At 41.2% G+C, this 26,972-nt stretch overlaps 1 protein-coding gene across 3 annotated transcripts in view; it reads right to left on the bottom strand.

Annotated features, from left to right (window-relative positions):
- Positions 1-1,635: 1,635 nt before the first annotated feature.
- The window catches only part of cstf2 (cleavage stimulation factor, 3' pre-RNA, subunit 2), a 95,996-nt gene continuing 70,659 nt past the window's right edge, over positions 1,636-26,972 (bottom strand). For all 3 annotated transcript variants that reach the window (XM_068047651.1, XM_068047652.1, XM_068047650.1), the window contains 2 exons: positions 25,961-26,084; positions 1,636-2,380 (listed from right to left, as the gene is read on the bottom strand). In XM_068047651.1, coding sequence (XP_067903752.1) covers positions 25,962-26,084 — 123 coding nt within the window. In that variant the 3' untranslated portion in view covers positions 1,636-2,380; position 25,961. The remainder of the gene's footprint in view (positions 2,381-25,960; positions 26,085-26,972) is intronic.

Consider the following 26,972-nt stretch of genomic DNA (forward strand, 5'->3'; position numbering starts at 1 on the left):
ATTTAAATCATAAACTGGATAGAAAACTGCACACTATTTTATGTATACCATTTCAGCCGTTACCTGTTTGTTGTTTTAAATCGTTTAAGCAACATTAACCACCAAACAGAAATTTGTATGGATTCAATTACACAAAACCAAGACAATGAGTCCAGTCAAAGTATGTCAAAAATTCATTTTTTCAATGCTGTCCCTATTTCCCCACCAAAAAAAACTGTATACATGTTCAGCCTCACTCTAAAAAAATAAAATTACCTTAACCTCCAGTAAAATATTTGTCTGAATCCTTGGGTCTTCCTGGAGCTACAGAAATCAGGTCTAACCCTTAATCTCACCCTCAAAATTTCAATAACCTGAGCACCAACCCAAAATCACACCTGTGTTCATTCAGGAAAACTCCTTTCCATTAACTATTTCAAATCACACCTTTATTGACATACACAATTTTATGAATGGAACCTATTAGCTTTTTTGTTCCTTCCGGTCACAATTACTTTAAACACTTCTGGAAATAACTTAAATTTATATAGTGCCTTAAATGTAGTAAATTGCCCAAGATGCTTCACAGTAGCATGATCAGACAAAAATTGACAGAGGCAAAATATACATTTTATGACAGGTGACCAAAACTTTGGTCAAAGAGGTAGGCTTTAAGGAGTATCTTACAGGAGGCAGAGAAGTGAATCGACATAGAGGTTTGGGGAAAGAAATCCAGAGTTTAGGGCCATGGCAGCTGAAGGTACAGTCGTCAGAGCTGGGTGAAGGAAAGCTGGGGGGCGGGGGGGGAAGGCGAAGAGATACATAAAGACCCAGGTTGGAGGAACTAAGAGTTGTAGGGCTGGAGGAGATTACAGAGGCAGGAGTGAGGCCAAGGAGAGATTGGAAAGCAAGGGTCAGAATTTTAAAATACAGGCACTGCTGGATGAGGAACTAACATTGGTCAGCGAGTATAGGGGCGATAGGTGAACAGGACTTGGTGCAAGTTGGGATACAGGCAGCATAAAGAGCCAACCATAGGTGACCAACCCAGACTTAGATTTCTTTTAAAATCACACAAGGTGCACAATATAAATAAAAATAGATCTACTTTGTGTAACAGTGACAGTGAGTTCAAGCAATAGGCAGTTCTGACAAAACTGTTGACTGCTAGTGGGTACTGTAGTTTGCAGTACTGGTGAAACAGTGAAGTGAGGCAATGCCCTGTATATGTTTTCAAGAATTCCAGAATCCTAGGAAAGAGCTCATTTTCTCAATCTACCAGGCTGTCACCAATTGCATGTGATACAAACTACTAAGATAGGGTGAGCCCTGTTCCACTTGAACTACTAGGCTAACTACACAAACCAGTTTTTCCAACAAAATGAGACGAACACCTTTTTCCAAATCGTTTAATAATTTGCATATAGTAACAGCACAGCATGTGTAAAATTCTCTCAGAAAATGCAAATTTTTTTTGTTTAAAAGTTAAATAGCATTCTCACTTTTAATAGTTAACTTACTTCTTAGCAGCCTATGCCAATCAGGCTACTGTGAAATCCCACTCAAGACATGTACACTGATTGACTGAAGAGTATTTCATTCTGCAAGTTTACACACTATTAATATAGATGGAAAAAAATGAATCTGAACACTGAGCAGAGTTTCAAGTTCCTTTTATATATAAAATGCAAGAACATTACATTTCTCCAACACACTTAACAGCAACCAAGAACTCAACTGGACTTTAATGCCAAAAACCATCGGGCACACTCACTGGATGTGGCAGCAACTTGTTTTTAAAGAGGTGGGGTGGATGGAGAAAGAGGTTTATAAAACAAATAGTGTAGCAATATAAATCTCAGCACTGTAATATGCAGTGGAACAATATGGAAAAGGAGCAAGTTTTTGCAGGAAGTTTGGGGCAGGTAGGAAACGAACAGGACCCATTTAAATGTGCTCTGCTTTTCAAATTAATCATGGTTTAAATTATGATTTTTCCCAGGTGTAATACCAGGTTTTCTGACCGCTTCTACATCTTACATCATGAAGTGGTCAGTGCATATTCTGTCCTTTCCTCTTACAAATGGAAAACAATGTTTGAACCGCTACGGTATCCACAAAAACAGCCAGCCACATAAACTTCGTTTCTATTCCTCTTCCCATATATTTCTCAATGCGTCAAAATTTCATGATGCATTTTTAACAAAAAGTTAAGAAAACAAATTCAGGCAACAAGAGTGTCCATATGGCGAGGAGTCCTTTGGATTTTCTCTCTCCTTCGGCGAATTGAAGCAAAGAAGAATGATGACTAAGGACTCCCACGTGATACACTGCCACTGTAATAGGTAACCAGGGAAACTGAAACTTCCTCAAGAAGCAGGCAGCCCACAAAATAACCATTCTGAAAGACAGAAAGACATTCAGATTCTTATTATGAACAGCTGAGAGAACAGACAGCAAACCTGTCTGCATCAATAACAAAATTAGACAATACGCTGAAAAATAACTATAGATTATTTTCTGTTGAACATCTACCCGTTTCCCAATTTTGGCCTCCTAGAGTGAAACTTACTTAAGTGCTGCCCTTAACAGTGGGGCTAAACACTAGGAGTGCCTCGTGTTACTCCAAACATATGGTCTGAGCAATCAAACTGCCATCTAGATTTTCAAAGCTACTCATTCACAAGCCAAGTGCTACAAAGCAAACCAACGCAGTTTTCAGACAGCAATTCACTTTCTTACTCAGTTGGATGCATACAGCTAAAGGAAACATTTAAAATAATTTTAAAAAAGAGTTTTGAAAAAATAACCAGCCATAAAACTAGCCATTTATTATTCACAAGAAATTTCCTTCACATAGGGGTCTGCATTTCTGTCTGGGGATTGAGGTGTACACTTCACTTAGGCTGTGGGTTCTGGATATTTCCGGCAACTTCTGAGAGATGCATTTTGGGAGTTTACGTTTCACCCTCATCCTCTTGAACTACAAAACTTAGCATGTATTATGACAAGCCAGCCAAAAAACAAAAAAACAACAAATGACTAAGACCAAGTGGAGAGTCATGGGCAGAAAAAATCTTTCATAATTATATGAAGTGAGACAAAGGAGTAAAGTTTTGAAGAGAGGATAGCGAAGAACAAAGCACTAATCCAATACTCCAAATCCATAGTGGGAGGTAGAGCAAAGTATCATTTTGGAATGTAAATAACTGGGAAGAGGAGAAATTGGAGCAAAAAAAAAAGTTACTTGCATCTTAGCAAGAACTGCAAACTGTTAAACAGTATTACAAATGTTACATAAGGCCTATATCTTTTCACATTAGAAAGGTGTGCATCAATTTACTTGATGCCACTATGTTACCTATTGTTTTAGTAATGTCATATTATAGCCATGTTTAGGCTATAATGGAATCATAATAAACATTAAACGTTGTGCCTGAAGGCCCTCAAATTTCCAATCTGTAGCAGTGTTCTTGGGCTGAGGGTACATGTTGTGTAGCAGGGTGGATGTGGGGGAACAGGGGGAGGAAAGGGAGAGGGCGCGCGCATGCTGTGGGAGGGGAAAGCACGCGTGTGGGGAGGGGGAAAGGAAGAAGAGGGAAAGAGATGGGGAGAGGGGCGAGGGAGGGAGCGGGAAGGGGAGGGGGAGCTATCATTTATATACACATCATCGGGGAGGAATGCAGATGATACAAAATAGGAGGTATAGTTAGTTCTTCAGAAGGCCAAAGGAATATGCAAAGGGACGTTAAAAAGATGGGCAAAATAGGCTAAAAAGCGGTAGAGGGAATTCAATACAAGTAAATGAAAGATATTTATTTTGGTTTAAAAACAGCAGCGACTATACTAAATGGAAATAAGCTTGGTGCTGTGGAAGGGAGAGGGGCTTTCAGGGGAAACAGTTAACATGTCAGCAAAAGTAGCATCTTAGTTTGGTAATGTTGTTTAAAAAAATGATAAATGGAATTACAGGTTTTAGTACAAGCCATGTAGAAGGACAAGGGCAGCAGATGCCTGGGAACACCACCACCTGCAAGTCCCCCTCCAAGCCACACACCATCCTGACTTGGAACTATATCACGGTTCCTTTACTGTTGCTGGTCAAAATCCTGAAACTTCTTTCCAACAGCATTTTTGGTGTACCTACACCCCAAGGACTGCAGTAGTTCAAGAAGGCAGCTCACCAACACCTTCTCGAGGGCAATTAGAGACGGGCAATAAATACCTAACCAGCGACGCCCACATCTCATGAATGAATAAAAAAAAACAGGTAATGATTAATCTATATAAAACCTAAATAAGACCGGTTAAGAATATTCTGCATAGTACTGGGGTCCACATTAGAAGGATATTGAAAATTCACTAGGAATCTGCCCGGTATGCAGAAATATAAATATGAAGACAGACATGAAAAACTGTTTTTTTTTCCCCCTTGAGAATGCAGATTATAGTGGTAAGAAGACAGAAGGTTTTTAAATTAAAGGTGGAGCAGGATAGTTAGAATCTTACTATTTCTAGTAATTGAGGTAATAGCAAAGGGGCCATAGATAAAAAAAATAAATGTAAGGGATTTAGAACAGAGGGCAGAATAAACTTGTTCATAAAAGATGAGGTTGTGGAATTCATTTCCTGATTTAGTGGTCGATACAGATACAATGTCACCAATCAAAATTTGATTGGATAGGTGAATGAAGGAAAAGGAGGAAGAAATGGAGTGGGTAAATGTAATTAGAACTACTTGCTTATATGGAAGGTAGAGACAACACAGACCAACCAGCTGATTTTCATTTTGAAATCTACATCTATGCATAAATATCTTGTTGCGAAACTGTTCCAGAAAAATGTTTTAAAAGCTACATTACTTACAATTCCACACTAACTCAGGTAGATGTCCCCATTATTGGAAGGTACAAAATTCCTAATTAAGAGTGTGCAGTTATTGTGAGAGATTCATTACGGTGCATGTACGGTCAGTTCCATCGGAAGCGCCTTACTGTGCACCTGGGGGGAGGCAGTGGCATAGCGGTAACGTCAATTGACTATTAATCCAGAGCCCAGGCTAATGCTCTGGGGGCATGGGTTTGAATCCCACCATGGCAGATGGCGAAATTTGAATTCAATTAATAAATCTGGAATTAAAAGCTAGTCTAATGGTGACCACGAAACCAGTCAATTGTTGTAAAAACCCATCTGGTTCACTAATGTCCTTTAGGGAAGGAAATCTGCTGTCCTTACCTTGTCTGGCCTATATGACTCCAGACCACAGCAATGTGGTTAACTCTTACATACCCTCTGAAATGGCCTAGCCAGCCACTCAGTTGCACCTAACCGCTAAGAAGTCAATAAAAAGGAACGAAACCGGACGGACCACCCGGCATTGACCTAGGCACCGGAAACGACAACAGCAAACCCAGCACTGTCGACCCTGCAAAGTCCTCCTTACTAACATCTGGGGGCTTGTACCAAAGTTGGGAGAGCTGTCCCACAGACTAGTCAAGCAACAGCCTGACATAGTCATACTCACGGAATCATACCTTACAGACAATGTCCCAGACACTGCCATCACCATCCCCGGGTTGGTCCTGTCCCACCGGCAGGACAGACCCAGCAGAGGTGGGGGCACAGTGGTATACAGTAGGAAGGGAGTTGCCCTGGGAGTCCTCAACATCGACTCTGGACACCATGAAGTCTCATGGCATCAGGTCAAACATGGGCAAGGAAACCTCCTACTGATTACCACCTACCGCCCTCCCTCAGCTGATGACTCAGTACTCCACCATGTTGAACATCACTTGGAGGAAGCACTGAGGGTGGCAAGGGCACAAAATGTACTCTGGGTGGGGGACTTCAAGGTCCATCACCAAGAGTGGCTCGGTAGCACCACTACTGACCGAGCTGGCAGAGTCCTAAAAGGACATAGCTGCTAGACTGGGTCTGCGGCAGGTGGTGGGGGAACCAACACGAGGGAAAAACATACTTGACCTCGTCCTCACCAATCTGCCCGCCACAGATGCTTCTGTCCATGACATTATTGGTAGGAGTGACCACAGCACAGTACTTGTGGAGACGAAGTCCCGCCTTCACATTGAGGATACCATCCATTGTGTTGTGTGGCACTATCACCGTGCTAAATGGGATCTATTTCGAACAGATCTAGCAACGCAAAACTGGGCACCCATGAGGCGCTGTGGGCCATCAGCAGCAGCAGAATTGTACTCATCCACATTCTGTAACCTCATTGCCCAGCATATCCCCCACTCTGCCATTACCATCAAGCCAGGAGACCAACCCTGGTTCAATGAGGGCATGCCAGGAACAGCACCAGGCATACCTCAAAATGAGGCGTCAACCTGGTGAAGCTACAACCCAGGACTACTTGCATGCCAAACTGCGTAAGCAACATGCGATAGACAGAGCTAAGTGATCCCATAACCAATGGATCAGTTCTAAGCTCTGCAGTCCTGCCACATCCAGCCGTGAATGGTGGTGGACAATTAAACAACTAACTGGAGGAGGCGGCTCCACAAATATCCCCATCCTCAATGATGGGGGAGCCCAGCACATCAGTGTGAAAGATAAGGCTGAAGCATTTGCAACAATCTTCAGCCAGAAGTGCCGAGTTGATGATCCATCTCGGCCTCCTCCTGAAGTCCCCAGAATCACAGATGCCAGACTTCAGCCGACTCGATTCACGCCACGTGATATCAAAAAACGACTGAAGGCACTGGATACTGCAAAAGCTATGGGCCCTGACAATATTCCGTCAATAGTATTGAAGACCTGTGCTCCAGAACAGGCCCCGAGCCAAGCTGTTCCAGCACAGCTACAACACTGGCATCTACCCTGCAATGTGGAAAATTGCCCAGTTATGTCCTGTACACAAAAAGCAGGACAAGTCCAACCCGGCCAATTACCGCCCCATCAGCCTACTCTCAATCATCAGTAAAGTGATGGAAGGTGTCATCAACAGTGCCATCAAGCGGAACTTGCTTAGCAATAACCTGCTCAGTGATGCTCAGTTTGGGTTCCGCCAGGGCCACTCAGCTCCTGACCTCATTACAGCCTTGGTTCAAACATGGACAAAAGAGCTGAACTCAAGAGGTGACGTGACATCAAGGCAGCATTTGACAGAGTATGGCATCGAGGAGCCCTAGCAAAACTGAGGTCAATGGGAATTAGGGGAAAAACCCTCCGCTAGCTGGAGTCATACCTTGCACAAAGGAAGATGGTTGTGGTTGTTGGAGGTCAATCATTAGAGCTCCAGGACATCAATGCAGGAGTTCCTCAGGTTAGTGTCCTAGGCCCAACCACCTTCAGCTGCTTCATCAATGACCTTCCTTCAATCATAAGGTCAGAAGTGGGGATGTTCGCTGATGATTGCACAATGTTCAGCACCATTCGTGACTCCTCAGATACTGAAGCAGTCAGTGTAGAAATGCAGCAAGACCTGGACAATATCCAGGCTTGGGCTGATAAGTGGCAAGTAACATTCGCGCCACACAAGTGCCAGGCAATGACCATCTCCAACAAGAGAGAATCTAACCATCTCTCCTTGACATTCAATGGCATTACTATCACTGAATCCCCCACTAACAACCTTCTGGGGGTCACCATTGACCAGAAACTGAACTGGAGTAGCCATATAAATACCGTGGCTACAAGAGCAGGTCAGAGGCTAGGAATCCTGAGGCGAGTAACTCACCTCCTGACTCCCCGAAGCCTGTCCACCATCCACAAGGCACAAGTCAGGAGTGTGATGGAATACTCTCCACTTGCCTGGATGGGTGCAGCTCCAACAACACTCAAGAAGCTCGACACCATCCAGGACAAAGCAGCCCTCTTGATTGGCACCCCATCTACAAACATTCACTCCCAACACTGACGCATAGTGGCAGCAGTGTGTACCATCTACATGATGCACTGCAGCAATGCACCAAGGCTCCTTAGACAGCACCTTCCAAACCCACAACCTCTACCAACTGGAAGGACAAGGGCAGCAAATGCATGGGAACACCACCTGCAAGTTCCCCTCCAAGTCACACACCATCCCGACTTGGAACTATATCGCCGTTCCTTCACTGTCGCTGGGTCAAAATCCTGGAACTCCCTTCCTAACAGCACTATGGGTATACGTACCCCAAATGGACTGCAGCGGTTCAAGAAGGCAGCTCACCACCACCTTCTCAAGGGCAATTAGGGATGGGCAATAAATGCTGGCATAGCCAGTGACGCCCACATCCCATGAATGAATTTAAAAAAAAAGTTATAAAAACCCATCTGGTTCACTAATGTCCTTTAGGGAAGGAAATCTGCTGTCCTTACCTAGTCTGGCCTACATGTGACTCTTGACCCACAGCAATGTGGTTGACTCTTAAAATGCCCTCTGAAATGGCCTAACAAGCCACTCAGTTCAAGGGCAATTAGGGATGGGCAACAAATGCTGGCCTATCCAGTGACGCCCACATCCTACAAACAAATTTAAAAAAACCTCTACCCTTAGCCATCCGTTGCCTTTGCTTCCCAATCTTCTCTCTCTCATTCCCCTGGCTCTAATAGTGGGCTCTTGCCACCAAATCACAGGTCTATAGTTCGAGATTTAGGTAAGGCTAACTTCAATGGGATCAGACAAAGACGGTCCATAGCAAACTGGGCAAATCTGTCACTGGTAAGTGGGAGGTGTTCAAAAGAGGATGTACTGTGATACACAACCCTAAGGGGCAACAGCTCCACTTGCCAAAAAAGACAGCCATGAACAAGTAAAGAGGTCAGAGACAACATAAAACTAAAAGAAAAAGCATACATAAAAAAATTTTTAAAAGCACAGATCCTGGCGCATGGGAAGGATACAAAGAACAGCAAAGGGTGACAAAGCAGATAGTAGGTTATAAAAAGGGAGTATGAAAAGAAACTTGCAAGGGATATCGAAATCCACACAATTTGTTTTAATGATTACATAAGGAGGTGGTCAGGAACAATATGGGCTCCTTAAAACCGATAAAGATGATAGTCAACAAAAACAAGGATGGCGGACAAGCTGAATAATTACTTTGTGTCAGTATTTATAGTAGGGGAGGAGGTGAGCATGTCAGGCATCTCAAAGGAACTAAAACTGAATGAGGGTCAGCGACCCACTCAAATTAACATACGCAAATTATCAGTAATGTCGAAAACAGCAGCATAAGAGTGACAAATCCCCAGGACCATTTGGTTTCCATCCCAGGATTTTAAAGGACGTAGGTGGGAACACTGCAGATGCCCAAACTGTAACCTTCCAAAGGGCTCTCGATTCAGGACTATTCCTTTAGATTGGAAAATTGCGTACATCACATCCAGTTAGCCTAACATGTGTTGTCGGGTAATTACTAGAGTCTATAATTAAAGATAGGGTGACTGAACATCTTGAAAATTAAGCTGAGCAGGGAGAGCTAGTATGGATTTCTAAAGGATAGAACATGCCTGACAAACCTGACTGAATTTTGTTTTTGAAGAGTTGACTAAAGTAATGGACAGAGAAATGTCTATGGATGTTATTTATATGGTCTTTTAGAAGGCATTTGCTAATGTCCTTGATAAGAAACTGTTAACTAAAGGTAAAGCTCAGAATTGAAGGCAAATATTGACCTGGTTAGGAAACTGGCTAAATGGCAGGAGACAGTACAGATAATGGGAAGGTACTCTAATTGGCTGAAAACCAAAGCGTTAGTACAGAGAGGGCGTGAATTGACTGTGCTTGGAGCGCTTTGTGCTTTACAAACATTAATTTAAAAACAGGAACAATGGGTAGGCACAGTAGAAACAAACGAACCAAACTAAAAAAAAAAACAAAATAAACCTAATAAGAAAAATAACTAAACATAAAAAGGGTGGGGGGGGGGGGGGCGTTTCAGAGCATGACAACCCCTCCCCCCTTTTATGTTTAGTTTTTTTCTTTGGTTATTTTATTTATTTTTTTTACCTTGGTTAGTTTGTTTCTACTGTGCCTACCCACTGTTCCTGTTTTTAAAAAAAAATTTAATGTTTGTGCTTTGCAGTCAATTCACACCCTCTCTGTACTAACACTTTGTATTTCAGCACACCATTATCAAACAGTTTGCCTTTGTTCCAGGACCTGGTCAGTTATTCTCTGTGACCTTATCCTATCAATACCTTCTCTCTCGTTATCTCTTACCCCCACCCCACCGCTCTACTTGCTTAAAATCTTTTACATTTCTAATATTTGTCAGTTCTGAAGAAGGGTCACTGACTTGAAACGTTAACTCTGCTTCTCTCTCTCCACAGATGCTGCCAGACCTGCTGAGTATTTCCAGCATTTCTTGTTTTTATTTCAGATTTCCAGTATCTGCAGTATTTTGCTTTTATTAAGGTGGCAAATGGCATGTTGGCCTTTATTGCAAGGGGACTGGTGCACAATAATAAAGAAGTCTTGCTACAATTGCATAGGGCTTTGGTGAGACCACACGTGGAATACTGCGTGCAGTTTTGGTCTCCACATTTAAGAAAGGATATACTTGCATTGGAGGTGATGCAGCGAAGGTTCATTAAATTGGTCCCTGGGATGAGCAGGTTGTCCTATGATGAGAGACTGAGTATATTGGGCCTGTATTCTCTGGAGTTTAGAAGGAGGAGAGGAGACCTCATTGAAATATACAAGATTCTGAACAGGCTGGATAGGGTAGACACCTCGAGATTGTTTCCGCCGGTCGGGGAATCTAAAACACGGGCACAGCCTCAGGTTAAAGGGGCAGATCATTTAGGACTGAGATGAGGAGAAATTACTTCACTCAAAGGGTTGTGAATCTTTGGAATCCTCCGCCCTAGAGGGTTGTAGATGCTCCATCGTTGAATACAATTAAGGCTGGGAAAGATAGATTTTTGGTCTCTTAGGGAATCGAGGGATATGGTGAGTGGATGGGAAAGTGGAGTTGAAGCCCAAGATCAGCCATGATCATATTAAATGGCAGTGTAGGCTCAATGGGCCATATGGTCTACTCCTATTTCTTGTGTATAAACCACACCTGGAGTACTATGAGCACTTCTGGGTGCCACACCTTAGGAAGGCTACATTGGCCCTGGAGGAGGTGTAGTGTAAATTTACCAGAATGATACCTGGATTCAGAGGGTTAAATTACAAGGTGAGATTACACAAACTAGGGTTGTATTCCCTGGAATTTAGAAGGTTAAGGATGATTTAATCAAAGCTTTCAAGATATTATGGGGAACTGATAGCATTGAGAAACTATTCTGCTCTTTGGGGAGTCTAGGACTAGGGGGCAGAGTCTAAACGTTAGAGCCCAATTTTTCAGGAGTGAAATTAGGAAACACTTCTACACGCAAAGGGTGGTTGAAGTTTGGAACTCTTCCCGTCATGCAGGCCTCCACCTGAAGGAGGAAGCATATTAATTTTGTCATATGAACATTGATTTTAAACTTGCTGGGAAGAGAAGGCCTGTTACAAGGGCTGCCAGACACTTAGCTGAAAAACATTTGCATACTAACAGACAGTGCTTGTGGAAACAAAAAGGACCATTCCCTGACACATTCGACCTACAATGGGTTTTGATCACCAGACACTGAAGGTGCAAGGAAGAGCATTCCAGAGACAGCTAAGGTGATAAAATGCACAAAAGCCAGGACTGGTTAAACCAGCTGGTTACATGACTAACTGGCTGGTCCAGGGTTTTTTGAACTAGCCACAGAGTTTGAACTCAGAAGACCGTTTGCTCCTGGAGTGAGAAGACCTCTCCTGTCTGCTTCTATCTCTTTCTCACAAGCCTCTGGACCCACTGAAGACACATGAACCCCAAGAGAGAAAAGTCTCCTACATTGAACAAGGTTTAAGAAATATACTGGGCCCCAACGAAAAGCAAGACCTACCTGCAATCAAGGACTTTACAGCGAGCTCAAACAGTAACCAAAACCATCTTCAGATATTGCCTCAAACTGTTTCCACTTTATTTCTCCTGCTCTTTTCTGTCTCTATCTGCATGTGCGTATCGCGTATGCATGCTAGCGTGAGTGCGTCGCATATCCGTAGGTGTTAACCGAATTAGAGTTTTAAGTTTAATAAAATTCAACCTTTTTTCTTTAAACCTAGGAAAACCTGTCTGGCTAGTTTCTTTGCCTTATAATTGGAAAGTGGTGAACAAGGATTCACCAAGGTGGAGCTAAAATAACAGCGTGTTCAAAATTAAACCCTGTTACGTTAAGACCAGGTGAAGGCTGAGAGGGAACCTGAGACCCCTTTTTCATCTGGTTCTAACAGCAATTTGGGGACTACCGTCCTGGATTTTACCCACAGACGAGCAAAATTGGAAGTGGGAAGCCAAATTGCGCCCTATCAAAAAGAGTAAGATTTCAATACAGGTTTTCTTGTGGTTGTGTGTGCTTGAAAACTAACATGTCTGCAACTGAAGCTCATAGCTCACCAAGCCAGGGGGAAGTAACTTGGGGTAAGTTAAAAGCACCGTCGATAGAGGAGCTGAGAAAAATGGCTGAGCAGTGTGGGATCACTGTCCATGCCAAGGCTAGGAAGTCTGAATTCCTAAGACTAGTGGCTAACCATTTTTCCTTTGAATCTAAAGAAGCAAACGCCAACAGGGTATTGTTAGCAAAGATACAATTGGCACAGAGGAAACTTGAATTTGAGGAAAGGGAAAAGGCAAAGAGAAGCAGGAGAAAGAGAGAGCCTTCCAGAAGGAACGTGAAGAGAGAGAAAGCAAGAGAGGAGAAAGAAAGACAGGAGAGAGAAAAAGAGAAAGAACCTTCCAGAAAGAATGCAAAGAAGAGAGCTGAGACAACTTCAGTTAACTAGGGGGTGACAGAGTAACCCCAGTGAAAGCATGGCCAATATGGAGGAGCGTAATTCAAGGCTGGGTACAAAATTGTTCAAACTCTCTCAACTAATCCCAAAATTCAATGAGGATGTGGAAGAATTTTTTCTGTCATTTAAGAAACTGGCAAGGCAACTAAAATGGCCAGCTGAGACCTGGCCTCTCATTACAAAGCAAGCTAACCGGAAAAGCCCATGAGGTTTATTCCCTGTTGCCAGATGAGAGTTCATCAAATTATGAACTGAAAATGCTACCCTCGGGTCATATGACTTAGTACCCAAAGCCTATCACCAAAAGTTTAGAACCTTCAAAAAGCAAGCCAATCAAACTTATCTGGAGTTTGAAAGTAGTATGCAACTGGCTTTTGACCAGTGGCTGAGGCCTCTTCAAGTACGGAGGGCACGACACTCCGGGGGGGGGGGGGGGGGGCGGCAAGAGGGCACAACATGGAGGCAGGGGGGATGGGAGGACATGGCAGGTGAGGCAGAGAGGGCAGGGAAAAAAGACGGAGGGGGAGAGGAGAGAGAAAGAGATGAGGGGAAGAGAGCAATCAAGATCACTCCTGACAGACATCTATCCCGAATACTCCATTTTGCTACATGTGTGCCTGCAGACATTGCCTACGTGTAAGCAAAAAAAAAAAGCTAGGCATCTCACTAAATGTGTCCAATATAGTGACGAGAAAGTAAGTCAATAAATTAGCTTTCTCATTTAAAGATTCTTCACAAAAATGCACCTTTGTTGTTGTTTTGATTATGGCAAGATCAATTTTTAATGCCTTTAATATTCCAAATTTCTCACTGGACCCTTATGTAAGCCACAAATTGTAACGTGGACCGTAAGCAAAAAGGTTAAATATCCCTACTCCAAGCCTTCAAACCTTGTGTTTTAAAAATAACCAGCAGCTAGGTTATTTTAAGACACAAGTTTAAAGGTTTGTGTTAAGTAAACTCATTTTAAAATGGCAAAAGTCATCAAGGGACTATCTCGATTTCTATGCTCTAGCACGCATTACTTTCACTTGGGACACAAGCTCAGTGACGGGTTGAAAGTTGCAGCTTTTTTACTTCTATATAAATGTCGCAATTCTGCTGCTACCCATTTGGAATCGCATTGTTCCAGAACATGTATTGAGGGGAAAACATGCAAGAAAATCCAAGGAATCTCCAGAAGTCAGCACTTCAAGTTCCTCATAAATACAACAGGACAGTGTAATAGAGCGGAGTGATATTGGCAAAAACAAGATGTTGCCATATACAATAGTTAGTAAATACAATGTAACGGATAGCTTTAATAAATCTTAACCTATGATGAATGCTCTAGGATTCCATAATAAAATCCATATTGCATTTGCAGTTTTAAAAACTGTCAGGGAAGAAATAGAAAAAATTTATTAGGTTTCATATTAAAAACAGTCATTAACTGATTTTTTTTTTGTTGTGAATTGGATTAAAAGGACAAGTTTTACAAGTATGTCAAAGATCAGTAACTGCAATGTGCATTATTTACTATCCAGTTTGAGGGCAGATAAACTGAGTGGCCAATGTCATTTGAAAGTTGCCTATATCATATAATTACTTTGTTAAAAGTGCACCTTTGTTAACAAGAAAGAGATTTGGCTTGGACATAAATTGGTTAGTCTGGAGTACCATCTTACAGATAGTGATTAAACATTTTGAATAATAAATGAATTAACAACCGCTCAACGTTTTGCAGAAAAGCTTTTTGTTATTATCTTGTCAGAGCTGAATCTGAATCAACATTGATAGATTGAGATATAAACATAGGTGGATTTAAGAAAATTGCTTTATTGGAGGAACTGAAGGGTGCTGTCTGTGTAATTGTGTTTAATTTTGTCACTAGCTTTAGTGAGTAAATGACATTTTGTCCATGAGAGATGCTGTTGCCTCTGCATTTTAAAATCCAGGACTTTGTTTCGCAGCCTGTCAAGATGAATAAACTAGTCTTGGCTACCTACCGTTTATCTCTGCTCCACTCTGCTTTTTCTGTGTTATAGTACTTCAGCAGAGTCATATCTGCTCCATCCTATAAAATTCTCCTGATTTGGAGATCACTGCTCTTTTGTTGGTTGCCCCGACTTCAGACACATACTACAAGCAGGTGGAGAAGTTGCACAAACATTGACCATCACAGGTTAAATTATCTTGAGACAATAGCAGTGTGAGAAATGGTTTGTCTTCTTATTGCTGATTTTTCTACTGCCTCACCTCAATAACCACAACAATGCTCTCCATCAATTTTATAGTTTATTGGATGAATCTGCACTCCTGACAGCATGAATCCACAGAGGTTATCCGAAAAGGTCCATCTACCACCCCGTGACATGGTGTACCAACTCTATTCGGTCAACCAAAGCAATTCGCATGGGCATTGCATACCATTTTGCTTGCTAGCTGGCTAATACAGTTGCCTCCATTGACGTTTGTATGTTTAGCTATTTTATTTATAGGGAGAAAGGTGTTTTAAATCAGATGATGTTTTGATGGCATTAGATTGGCTATACACTTTATATACAGATTAATTGCCCCCATGACTGTGGCTGAGTCAATAATTTTGTCAAATGTCTGTGGTGCAACATGTTGGTGCCAATCCTTGTTACAATCTCCAACTCAATTCATCATTTTTTCTCTCCTTTGGGTTCACTGCTCTCCTATCCTCCCTTAAGTTCTCCCTCAAATTCCCCAACCCATATTTATGGACATTCATCCCACTCCCAGACACCTCGCTATCTTACACGGCCTCACTATTGCTATTGTGTCAATTACAGATAAGGCCATCTCTGATCATTTCCTTGTATCCCTCTCCACCCACATTATCCTCCCCCAGACCAACCCTATTTTCCTTGTGTGCCCACCCCTGGAAAAGAAAAACACTTCCAATTCAGTTATAATTGCACTTTCAAAATCCCAGCTTTGGCCCTCCATTCACAATATTTCTACAGCTAACAATCTGCTCCATCACACCCTCACCTCGACATCTAATGCCCTAGCTCCCTTTAAAACTGTTTTTCTCTCTCACCTTGGCCATTCTCCGCTCCATAAGTCCAAGGGACTCAGACTTGAATGGATATGGTGAACAACTAATTTAGCCAATCTCCGCCAGATCTGGCTGGACTATGTGAAGCATTATCAGGTTCTGTTCTCATCTAGCCAAAACTGCTCACTGTTCCAGGATCGTCTTGGAATGCAAAGGTAACCCCTAGCTTTTTCTCTCCACTGCAAGCCCCTCTCCCCTGTCCCCTCCACCCTCACTTCCAACAAGTGTAAATAGTTATAGTAAATCCAATCCATTTAAGCAAACGTCTTTGGACAGAGACTAGCTAGCTTGTCATCGGGAAATCAGGGAAAGAATACATTACATATAGGATCACAAAGGGTTCTATGCATATTACAAACCAGTAATCTCTTCCTCCAATGCCTCTCCACTGTCATCCAGCTAGGTGGGACTGCATCATCTGGTACCATTCTTATGTATCTAACTGTATCCAGGGTATCACTGGCAATGGCTTCTCTTCCCACACCCGTACCATTACTTCTGATGTCCACCAAGAGTCAATCCTCAGTCCCCTCCTATTTCTCATCTCCATGCTGCCCCTTGGCGACATCACCTGAAAGTACGGCGTTAGATTTCAAATGTATAATGACGACACCCAGCTCAACCTCATTACCACCTATCTCTCAACTCCTGCAGGGTTGCTAAATTATCAGACTGCTTATACGAGCATAAATTTCCTCCAATTAAATATTGGAAAGGCTGTTTGTTTTCGATCCCCGCTCCAAAGTCCGTTCCGTAGCTACTGACTTCATCTCTGTCCCTGGTGTTACGAAAGTGCTTCTGTTTTTGTTGAAAATATTTTTTGAGGATTCATTGTCAAACTGAAGAAATGTTGGACCAGTTTTTTTTCCAAGAGGGTCCTCAAGAAGACACTGAAAGGACTTGTTTGACATCATTTACTGGCTATCACATGACTCGAGTTAAAAATAGAACAGAAACCCTGGTAACTCGGGAAGCTATGTGCAGAGAAGTGACAGGCCAGAAGGTGGACTTTCTGTTTCCAGTTTCACTTTCGAATTGTTTGGAGTTGGGAATGAACTGTTTAAAAGGAGTTGGAGTTTTAAAAAATAAAACCGAAGGACAGAATCCCTGCTCAGACCAGCCTGTTCCATCTCTTTAAAAAGCCTGAAGGAGAGAACTTCCAAGAGAAGAGAATTCCCAAGGAAGCAGTGAAGACTCAGCTCAGCTTTCCAGCACCTCTCAAAGAGCCTAAGAAGTCCACTGTGTCAACTCATCTTGTCTCCTGTCTTTGAAGAAAAGCCTGCTAAATTAATTCTCAACGCTACCGGAAAAGAACTCTTTTTAAAGATCTACGTGTACACAGAAACCAGACTGTATGCCAGTTTTGGAACACAACGCATCTCATCTGCTGTTCCTTCAAGAATGAGCAAGTGTTCAGCCCAAGTGTTTTCTTGTCTGTAACAGAGCTCTAAACGAAAACCCCTTTTATTTCTCCGGTTAACCGGTGTGGGAGGGGGGACAGGGAGGGAGGGCGAGGGAGAATATAATGGATATTATAATGCTGAATAATTAGAACAAGGAAGCAAAGTAAAATGGAATTATTCATTGTGACAGTGTTAAAAGGTATTTATTTTTGTTCTCAAAGACTAACTCTGGAGGGAGAGGGAGAGAGAGGCTAAGGTAAAAAGGGAACTGTAATATTTCAATGTGTGTTTATGCTTTACTTCATTACTGATTAAGACTTGTTTTATAATAAACAGCTAATTTTGTTGTTCATTAAAGAAACCTGGTTGGTGTGTTCTATTCTGGGAAAAAAAACAAGAGTACATGATTGATCATATGATTGAAATATATGTTGTGACCTGCGGAGAAGTGGGACTAGAACAAACAGTGCACTCCTCCCGCCTCAGTCGTAACACTAGCAACAATCGGACACTAAACCAGTATGTTCGCAATCTTAGCGTCATATTTGACTTCAAGATGAGTTTCCAACCACATATTCGTGCTATGATTATGATCGCCTATTTCCACCACCTTATCACCCAATGACTTGAATACTTTAATACACGCCTGGTTGGTCTCCTACCCTCCCTAACCTTGAAGTCATCCAAAACTCTGCTGCCCGTGTCCTAAATCGCACCAAGTCCCGTTCACCTATCACCCCTGTGCTCACTGACTTACATTGACTCCCGGTTGAGCAACATATCAATTTTGAAATTCTCATCCTCGTTTTCAAATCCTTTCATGGCCTCGTCCCTATCTATGTCTGTGATTACCTCCAGCCTCACAACCCTCCAAGATATCTGCATTCGTCTAATTCTGGCCTCGAGCATCCCTGATTTTAATCGCTCCATCATTGGTGGCCATGCCTTCAGTTGCCTAGGCCCTAAGCGTTGGAATTCCCTCCCTACACACCTCTGCCTCACTTTCCTCCTGTAAGACACTCCTTAAAGCTTACCTCTTTGACCAAGCTTTTGGTCATGTGGCCTAATATCTTCTCATGTGGTTTGGTGTCATATTTTGTTTTATAATGCTCCTTTGAAATGCCTTGGGCCATTTTATTAGGTTACAGATGCTATATAAATATCAACTGTTGTTGCAACAATTAAGAGGTTCTGTGAACATCCAAGCCTGACTTATATTTCAACTTAAAAATAATCTTCTACAGGTGTCAATATACAGAAGCACAGATATCAAACAAAACTCACCAGTGGCATATATGGGAAGTAGTCCAATAACAGACACTGAGCATATCAGAACTCAACATTGCGCTTACAGACTGTTGTTTCCTGGGAAGTTATACAGAACTCTCAGTGATGAATAACATGAACCAGTTATAAATATAGAAAAAAAAACTTGTATTAAAAAGCACCTTTTACACTCTTACCCAAGTGGACAATACCTTCCAAGACACTTCACAGCCAATGAATTTAAGTGTAAACACTGTTGTTTTGTAAACAAATTCAGCAAACAATTTACACACAAGGTTCCACAAACAGAAAATTTATCATTCTTTATAGATGAGTATTAATAAAGTTATTAAAATATATTTTTAAGTGAACTAATACTCATATTTGAAGTTTTGGAAACATGCAGGTCAGAGCTAGTCTTCGAGAGCAAAAATAAATACCTTTAACACTGTCACTATGAATAATTCCATTTTACTTTGCTTCCTTGTTCTATAATTGTTCAGCAGTATAATTTTCCAGAAAGTTTCATCAGATCAGGGACTGACAATAGAGTAACAACAATATGTGACATATAAATTACTCAGCTCCTTTGGCACAGGTTCAAGTTATTTACCGTAGCTCATAAAAGGGATGTAAAGAAATGATTTCAAATTACTCCTTTGTTCACATAACAGGTTGCACGTTATACAAGCACAACAACTGAGTAGATAGGTTGAGTCAGTCTGTAATATACAAAGCAATTCTGTGTCTCTTAGGTTCTTATTCAGACTCACTGCCTGGTGCTTTGTTCAAATAATTATTGAAGTAATCAGGTAGGATGGAATATTGCATTCTGCCCCTTGCAATTTTCTTCCCCAAACTTCTTTAAAACAGTGACTTGCACTGAGGTACAGTTCCAAGGATGGCAGCAACCTTCCAGAAGCTTGTCCAACTGAGCACTATATATTTTTTTTTGACCATAGAGTGAGATGTGAGGGAAAAAGAATCTTATGAAGGGTGCAAATCAAAGTTCAAAAACAATTGTAAATATGGTTTGTTTGCAATAATGGCATTATTAATCTTTAAAAAACAAAATTCATAGTCTAACGCTTCTCACCCAAAATTTACAAACAGCGCTTATAACCCACCAGCTTGAAAGCACCAAATCCAGCCATAACGCTGCAAGCACCACCCCAGTTAAGATGAAGTAATCCAGCACAGATAAAAAATCACAACAGATGCTGGAAATTTACAAATTAGTTATGTATCTGAAATATCATCATTTTTCCATATGCTGCCTAACCTGCTTAGTGCATCCAGCATTTTATGGGCTTAATACAGCAACAAATAACTTGGGCTGTGCCTGTGAACTTCCTCTGTAGGTGACTCTGTTCCACAGAAATGCAAGTTCTTTCTTACAAGTAAATTGTTAAAGAATTAATAGGAATATCGGTAAGATAACAATTGAGTGAAAAATGCCTCTTTCCATAATTTTCAAATCTGTTTCACACACACACCCTTTAAGAGGGTGCCACTCTGGATCAGATGCCCAATGACAGCAATGTGCTGCTCAAAAGCCTGTGAGTCTATGGGTAGCTGTCAACATAGTAAACACAGAAGGCTGTGGTGTTTTGAAGGTGGGATGCTGAAACTTAATTGCTGGATTTTACATTGAAAATAACAATAAGGCTATCAGCACTCACCATTATTGTGGAGTAAATCAGACAGCAACTTCTAGAGTCTGCACATGCACAGTTAAATATGGAGATCGGGAAGTTGCTGTTTGACTTATCCAGCCCCTTCACAGTATCCAGTGATAGACTCAGCATTGACATCCATGTAAGGGAGTGAAGCTGATGTATTTACCTACTGGGTAACCTCTCTATCTCTCTTACTTCTACCTTTCGTCCCCTCATTGTATTTTACTTGCTGTATATGATTAAATGTAACATATAGTGCCTGGTGTTGCGTCCGCCCATTGCGGTGACGAGTACACACACACACCAACCACACCCACGACAGATGCCCTTTAGAGGGTGCCACTCTGGATCAGATGCCCGATGACAGCAATGTGCTGCTCAAAAGCCTGCGAGTCTATGGGTAGCTGTCAGCATGGTAAACAGAAACGCCGTTCCTTTACTGCTGTCCACAAAACTCGGGCCAATACTTTATCCAGAAAAAAATTTATAGATTGAAGTACAAGCTACCATGTGTGCTTTATTAACTTTCACCTGAAGATAATTAAGGTAGTTATAGGGTGGGGATTATTTTACTGACAACCAGTTAATAAAGGTCACTCCAGGGTTTAACCCTGGAAACTAACAATACAATTGAGAGTTTGCGGTTTTAATTTTTCAAGAGATTTCACAAAGAGTATATTTGCATGCAAATGATAGAAGTGCTGGATATCAGTTTATGTGAATGTTTGCATGCAAGTGATAGATGCGGTGGGGATCAGTTTATGTAGGGAAAAAATTTCACTAATGATAAAAGATAGCAAGAAACTCAAATACTGAAGTTTCATAAAGTACCCATCACCATGGAAAGAATCTAGCAATTTAAAAATACAGGCAAATATTAAGATTTCACAAAGTGGCAGAAACGCCCTTCTCTCTCGCTCTATTAATAAACATGGCATTACAGATAAAGGAATCACCCAGGCGTATCGAAAAGCACATTTGTTGCCAAAAAGCTCATATCTGTTCTGAATTACATCTTGATTCATCCTTCGTAGATGTGGGTGAGGGGAGGGTGAGGAGGAGAAAGAGAGATTAGAAAAGTATACAAAAAAGGTATGGAGTAGCCAAAGCATTTTTGTTTTAATAGAGTAAATTTAAAAACGGAATTACTCACAGAATTACTGGCCAGAATGGAAGTCATTTCAAGTGGCTTATATTTGAGGTTTTCTTCTACATTTGTTGAAAGGTATCTCTTTCTCCTAGTTAAAGAATAATTTTTTGGATTGACTGCCTGGGTGGGAATGTGATGCAGTGCATGGTGAGAAGGAGGGAGTAGCATCAACAACCTCTCACTCCATGGATTGTAATCTAGCTGCTCCATCATCAACTGAAACTAGAATCCTCATTTACAGGGTGTGCCGTGATGTACTTTGATGACAATCGAGCCTTTGTTAGCAGGTTGAGAAAGATTCAAAGCAGCCCTGGGAACACTTACTGTTACTGGCACTGACACTATATTAAAAGTGTCAACTTCCTTAAAACTCAAAGCAATGGGAACAGTCCCTCATCAAATGTTAGTGTACCAATCATTTTCCACCTGTGCATTAACAGTTTATTTGAAGTTCAGTACATTACTACGTTACAATCGAGGCAGAAGGAGTGCACTGTTAAATCAATCCCATGTCTCCACAAGTCACAACATATCAATAAATATTCCGAAACAGCCAATTAGATACATTTGTTTCCCGGAATAAAGCACACCAACCAGGGTCTTTAATAAACAAAACTGTCCGCTTATTATAAAACCAAGTCGTAACCAATAATGAAGTAAATATATATGCAAATCGAAATATTAAAGCCCCGTATTATTATCCTAGCCCTCATGCACATACATCCAAAAACAAGTTAACTGGGAAAAAATGGGATTTTTGTTTACAGTAGTTTCAAAGGAATAAAAGGAATTTTAAAATCTTAAAACTGCAACAATCCGGAAGTCCTTTGGTTTGGCGAGGTGTCCCAAAGTCGAAGCCACTCAGTCTTTCCAGGCGAGGTTGATGAACAGTCTGTTTTTGGGCTGGCGTTCAAAGAAATTCAACTGCAGAAGCTTCACATAGGTTTTCCATCAGGTGTGCAGCAACAGAGGTGTCAGTTCTCTCACACATTCGATGCAAAAGTCCTTTTTAAAAAAAAAATGCAAGGTTTCTGCAAGCATTCAGGATGTCTTCAAAATTACAGGAGACAACAGGACCACTTCATACAAGCTTTTGCTTTTCCAGAGCAGGGATTCTTCAAAGATGTAGGTAACAGATATCTGTTTTTTCTTCTGATATCCTGGCAGGTCCAAATGCAGATTCCAACTGCCTGTTTTTAGTCCAAAAAACAGCACCTTTTAACAGTTCAAAGTGAAACTAACTTTTCCAAGCAAGTCTCATGCTAAGTCACAAATTCTCTCATCACAACGAAGGGTAGCTCTTAGGTCAAAACCCCTTGCTGGTGTCCTTGAAATTACCTGACTTCCAGTATCTGTTTATGGTCAAAACCAGGAACCTCATGTTGACCTTGCCTTTTTAAAAAAAAAGCATCCATAAATTTCAGCTACCTCCCGAAGTTTCAATGCCCATGAATTGTTTTTTCAGTTTTTACAAATATAGATTCCAAGTTTTAACAAGAAAATATGGACTCCTGTAACAGCTAACATAAAACCCCAGACCCAACCAGAAACAATTCAGCCTGGAAGAAACTTAACAAAACGCCACATCTTAAACATGAACACTGACACCTGCTTGCATTTCAGCCAGATAATGCCCAGTCATATCGGTGTCTGTTTACTGACCAGGAAAGAACTGTGCCAACTCTGAACAGCCATGCTCTCCAGCAAATTCTGGTCACTGTAATGACATTATGTAAGTCACAAAAATCTTCAGTACTATCCATATACATGCAAAGATTACACTACCTAATGGTTAATTAAGTATCCTCTACCAACTGAGAACATAACAGTCAACAGTCTATACACACATTATTAGTCCACAAGGCACCTAATCTATCAAATTAGACAGAAGATAAAACAATTTTCACTTTTCTTCTGATTTTGGCGACCTTACAAACCAAGCAGATGCTAGTGAAGATGAAGTATCTGGCTCGGGCTAGACTTAACTCATTGCTATTGAGATGAGATGAACAAATTGACATTTGATTTTTGTTGCTCACGCCATGTTACACTGCAAGAAAAATTCTCTTCGGGGTCGCAAACGATCAGCAATTCCTCGGCTGTGAAAACTGCAAAATGGCTCCTGCTCTGTTTTTGCGCTTATGTGGTATCACTGGGTCTCGCTCTTTTTGCTCCTGTTTATTGATAGCTAATTGTACTGGTGATGTAGTCTGTATCTGTATTTGCCAGGGTATGGCCACTCCTTCCTCTGTTATGGGCCAGAACATTTCAACTATAGTTGGTCAGCAAAGTAAGCAAAGGTTGAACAGAGGTCTATCTTTAATGGAGGCACAGTTTTATGATTGTGTCAGAAGTCTGAGCAGAATCATGCAAAATCATGGGTTCCAAGATGACAATCTTGCCATAAAATTTCTATACTTTCTTTGCTTTCAAGACTGCAGTGGGGTATGAACAGAAGGAAGACAACAATGGTACTTGATGCAAAGGGAAAACCCCTCCATTCAATATCTGTTACTTTAGAAACTGCTAATTCAGAAACTGTTGCCAGAGGAAATTCATGGTACGTTTTATCATAGAACATCAATACTTGGATACATTTAGTGGTGGGATGTGGGTTCACCATATCAATGCAAACTTCATCCAGATGTCAAGCATTTCCCCCCATGGAAATGTAAGGAAAAATCAATGAGTTATCTTACTGTCCCCCTTTCACACCTGACTCAACAACAAAATTGCGATAACAAATCTGATGTCCCCCAGTCTGGACTAACCACATTCTCTTGACACAGAATTTGCTGGGTTCATTGCAGAAATTATATTTATTTTATTTATTTATTTTAAGAGATACAGCACTGAAACAGGCCCTTCAGCCCACCGAGTCTGTGCCGACCATCAACCACCCATTTATACTAATCCTACACTAATTCCATATTCCTACCACGTCCCCACCTGTCCCTATATTTCCCTACCACCTACCTATACTCGGGGCAATTTATAATGGCCAATTTACCCATCAACCTGCAAGTCTTTGGCATATGGGAGGAAACCGGAGCACCCGGAGGAAACCCACGCAGACACAGGGAGAACTTGCAAACTCCACACAGGCAGCACCCAGAATTGAACCCGGGTCGCTGGAGCTGTGAGGCTGCGGTGCTAACCACTGCGCCACTGAGCACAGAAAAGTTCTAGGGATCTCTACTTACATTTTACATTCAAGTAACTTCTGCACAGTTGTTGATACATGCAAGTCTGCTGTCCAAAGCATACACAAACTAAATCATGAGACACCAGTGCGTGGAATACAGCATTTTCAGATTATACTTTTAAGCACAGGCTTTTTACTTTGATGAAATGCACAGGGGTACAGTAGCAGAGTAGTTATGTTACTGGATGAGCAATCCAGCAGCCTAGGCTAATGATCTGGAGACAGCTAGGGAATCTAAATTCAGTTCATTAAAATTTTAAAAAAATCTGAATAAAGCCAGCATCAGTAAAGATGGCCATGCAACTAGTGAACTGTCTTAAAAACCCACCTGGTTTACAAATGTCCTTTTGCGAAAGAAATCTACTGCCCTCATCAGATCAGGCCTATATGTGACTCCTGACTCACAGAAATGTGACAGACTCTTAACTGCCCTCTGAAATGGCCTAGCAAGCCACTCAACGTATCAAACCACTACAAAAAGTTATTGTTGAAGTACCTTCATTACAAGAATTGCAGCGATTCAAGAAGGCAGCTCACTACCTTCTCAAGGGAAATTAGGGATGCGCAATAAATGCTGGCCTTACCAACACGTGTATGAATAAAAACTTTTTTAAACATATATTCATCTCTGAATAAATTAGTTATGCTAATTCAACAGGTTTATTTTAAGCATGGAGAAAACTTACAATTTGGGATGCTGCAGCATGTGATAAAGCTATTCAGACCATCCAGCTCTTTTAGGGGTCACTTGTGGAGCATCTCCCCTTCAACTGTGGCCCTCTGTAGAACTGTACTCCACGTGTCCCTTTATCTCAAATAACAGACCAGCTTTGCTGTGTATGTGGTTGGAGATGTATTCAGCTAGGATTAACCCTCATTATGCAGCAAGTGAAAACAAAGGTATGTTATTAAGATGCTGGGCTAACCTAGCATCCATGCAGCAAGCTAAAACTAGCGTCCAAAGCAAAACACTGCTTCAGATTTCAGCCCTTAAAGAACAAATAGTGAGCAACACTAATTTAGCTTGTTCCACATAATTGAAAAGTCAAATCTTTAGAGGACCACAAGAAAGCATGGAATGAGAAAAGGTCAATCCACCCATTAAGTCCACTCCTTCCACAGACCATGTACAAACTGCAACGTGATGTACTCTATCCAAGTTATTTAATCTGTTGAGGAAAGGGTCCTTTAAGATTTTGTCTTCACTCTAGTAGAATATTAATCTAATTCTACAAATAATATAGATACTTAGCTGACTACCTTCTATGATGAGGTACATGCATGGTTTCTGCACCTTGGGAACCAGTATCCCACACTATATCACTGTAATTATCTTTCTAAATTCAGTCTTGACCCTAACAAGATATTCAGCGACATCATCTCCTGTTTACCTCAAGGAGCTCCTGCAGATTTCTGAATCTGTTCTTTCAGGATAAGGATGCTCTGTCGCTGCTCCGGGGGTAGCATGGCAATCTGCTCTGGAGTCAATTGGAGTACCTGCATAATCAGTGCAGCCTGCGCCAAACAGAAGAATAAAAAAGTGTCAAATGGGAAACAAATTACTCTGCAAAAAATACTTACTCATTACTACTTTCTGGTTTTATTAATCATAAAGTCTGGAATGAGAAAACATATTTGGTCCATCAAGCCCAGTCCTCCAATAGACCATGTTCAATATATCCTCTCATAGACTCCATCACGCTGACTTAATCAGAGAGGGAAAGTTATCCAAAAATACCCCGATCCACAAAATAAATCCGGCAACTGGACAGTTAGTCAAGCCAGTGAGAAGCTGAGTTATATAGACCATGGAGTTTCCATGTCTAATCCCAGTCTTTTGTTGAGTTGGCTGATCTCAGCTAGTAGAGATTTTGGGGTACTACAATTGTCCTCAGTAATCATAGGTTAGGGGAAAAAATGCACCCAGGAATTCTACTCCTAATTCCTATTCAGTGACGCTTGTTAGAAATACAATAGTACGGAAGTTGAATTAGGACAGGATTGACGACTGTGGTAACGCTGGAATCAAGCAGCCTTCTCGCATTGCCTTCAGGACAAGAGAGGGGGAAGAAAATGGGTAGAAGAGTGGAAAAAGATACATGCAAAGTCCAGAACATTCACTGATCCTCATATTTCCATTATTTAAAAAAAAACTTAATTTTTTATTTGCCTTATATGGTAAACCACTAACTTTTGAATGGTATGTACCTGCCAGTTCCTATGTGCTTATGAAGAATACATAAATATAAAACAAAGTATTAAATTTGTGGAGCAATATTACTTAAAGGTGATAGAACCGGGAGGTCAGAACATACAATTAATATTTGACTCTATTAAGACAAAAAAAAAAACTACAAGTGATTTTAGTAAAGGTGAATTTTTGGTTGCATCTCGTTCCCCCTG

This window comes from Heterodontus francisci, chromosome 15 (genome assembly GCF_036365525.1).
Source record: "Heterodontus francisci isolate sHetFra1 chromosome 15, sHetFra1.hap1, whole genome shotgun sequence".
In the NCBI taxonomy this organism is placed as follows: domain Eukaryota; kingdom Metazoa; phylum Chordata; class Chondrichthyes; order Heterodontiformes; family Heterodontidae; genus Heterodontus; species Heterodontus francisci.